Genomic DNA, 1,832 nt, shown 5'->3' with positions numbered 1-1,832 from the left:
TTCGCCGACACATACACCCACACCGGCGAGTCGACGCGTGTCGACAACGACGCTGCAACCATCGGCATCTCCATTCGGAATTTAGAGCTGTGGAGAGTGTATTCAGACTACTAACAATCAACAAACTCATTGCAACCACCGAAGCTGCAAACCTAGCCACGTGGCAAAACTACCCCGACGGCGTGGATGGCAACAACAACGCCCAACTATGCTCCGTACCTTCGAGTCCTTTCCGACATATACAATCCCAAACACGCGGGCTCCGTCGGTGACGCCGTGTCAGAGCACATAAATGCGTCCGACGACAACATCATGCAAATGGTTTTCAGCGAGCAACACGAAATAATGTACAGTCAGCCATTCCATTGACGTGCGCCTCGTGTTTCTTCCAAAGTGAGCATGACCATGAGTTGTGTCGTGGCAGGAGAGCAGACGCAATTGGAGCTCGGGGCGGTAAGCAAGATTCGGGTGGCGGCCACCGAGACCGAGTTTGCATCGGCGTCTAATGCGCACGTGCGCACCGGCGCTTTCAGTCAATTTCAGCGTCAACTGCTGGCTCTTCCAGCGCCTCGCGGTCGCAGTGCCTTCTTTTGCCGGGTTCTGACCAAGGCTCAGCAGCACTGAAGCAGTTCTAGTTTCCAAGATGGAGTTGGCTGCTTCCATGTCCGCGCGTTAGTTCTGTCGAAAGAACGACGTCGGCGTTCGCTGTTGTTATGGTATCGGCGCGTCAAGTTTGTCTTTTATTCATGCATAGCAGAAGGATTGCCGACCCATGCTTTGGCGACAAAAGGTCTCGCCGCAGATCTTTGAGGCGGTCGCAGACGAGGATGCGTAAGAAAGACCCGCGCACTGGGAATGTGATGGCTGGAACGCCATCGGGCGGTCGTGCCAAGTACATCGTTGCTATTAGCACCCAGCTTGCGTGCGGACTGCTCGCGCATTCCACAACCATGTCCATATTCTGATGCTGCATGGTACAATCGCGATATCGGAGGCCAGTCCACACCCCAATGCTCTTCGTTCCAGCGATAGAACCGGTGGAAGCCCATGTGCGGCTCTCTACGGGCCGCACACTGGTACACTGTACCAGCGTAGAGATAGTCCTCTCAGGCAATACATGTGGCGACAAGTAGTACCCGGCGAGAAACCGTGCCGTTGCCCCCAGAGCTTTGCCACAGAGGACCCACGTAACATACCGGTACCGGTACATTCGTTGCTGTGATCGACGCATTGAAAATCATACTTCAGTAGTATATCGCTATGTATGTCATGTAAGCCTGCAATGATGTTACCGAGAGCGATCGATTGGTGGCACTATTATATAGTAGCACGGATCTGTGTTGCACCGCTGTGGTCGACGGCGAGGCTTCTTTACTGGGTAGTATCAACCCACAAGCCATGACATCGGTGCGGCGATACTTTTTACTTGTTGCGTGTGCTCGGCAGTAAATTTTTCGTTGTGCAAAATTGGAGCGTGCGCTGGGTATCTCAGCTAATCGCACACACTATTACATCTAAGGTGTACTAGCTTTGGGTATTCATGGCCTCGATACCAAGTCCAGCTAGGACCGCTGCGGCATTACTGGTGATGTGCATAAGATCCATCGCTGCGGTCAGTGATTGGCGGCTAAAAGGTCGTTGCGTGGCAGCGTTGCAGACTTCTCTACCGCACGACATCCGACACTGCCAGACGTCACTGTATTTCAGCCAACTGGAGAACGCGCCTCGTTCATGCCATCGCCTTGGTCTTCTTATCGCAGCACCCGCCCAGTATACCGGCACGCAGTTCCATGCAGAGCACTTAAATGCTTTTGAAAACACGCAAGTTCGTT

The 1,832-nt window shown here is 53.3% G+C and overlaps 1 protein-coding gene across 1 annotated transcript; it reads left to right on the top strand.

Moving 5' to 3' along the window:
- Positions 1-399: 399 nt before the first annotated feature.
- SPRG_17847 (hypothetical protein) lies at positions 400-604 on the top strand (the record flags this gene model as incomplete). The annotated part of the gene is made up of 2 exons (XM_012357245.1): positions 400-513; positions 566-604. The coding sequence occupies 2 exons, from the start codon at positions 400-402 to the stop codon at positions 602-604; spliced, it is 153 nt and encodes a 50-aa protein (XP_012212635.1).
- Between the last annotated feature and the right edge of the window lie 1,228 nt (positions 605-1,832).

This window comes from Saprolegnia parasitica (assembly GCF_000151545.1).
Source record: "Saprolegnia parasitica CBS 223.65 unplaced genomic scaffold supercont2.810, whole genome shotgun sequence".
Lineage (NCBI taxonomy): Eukaryota > Oomycota > Saprolegniomycetes > Saprolegniales > Saprolegniaceae > Saprolegnia > Saprolegnia parasitica.
The sequence above is the reverse complement of the archived record's forward strand: the minus strand, read 5'-3'. Positions and strand labels throughout refer to the sequence as shown.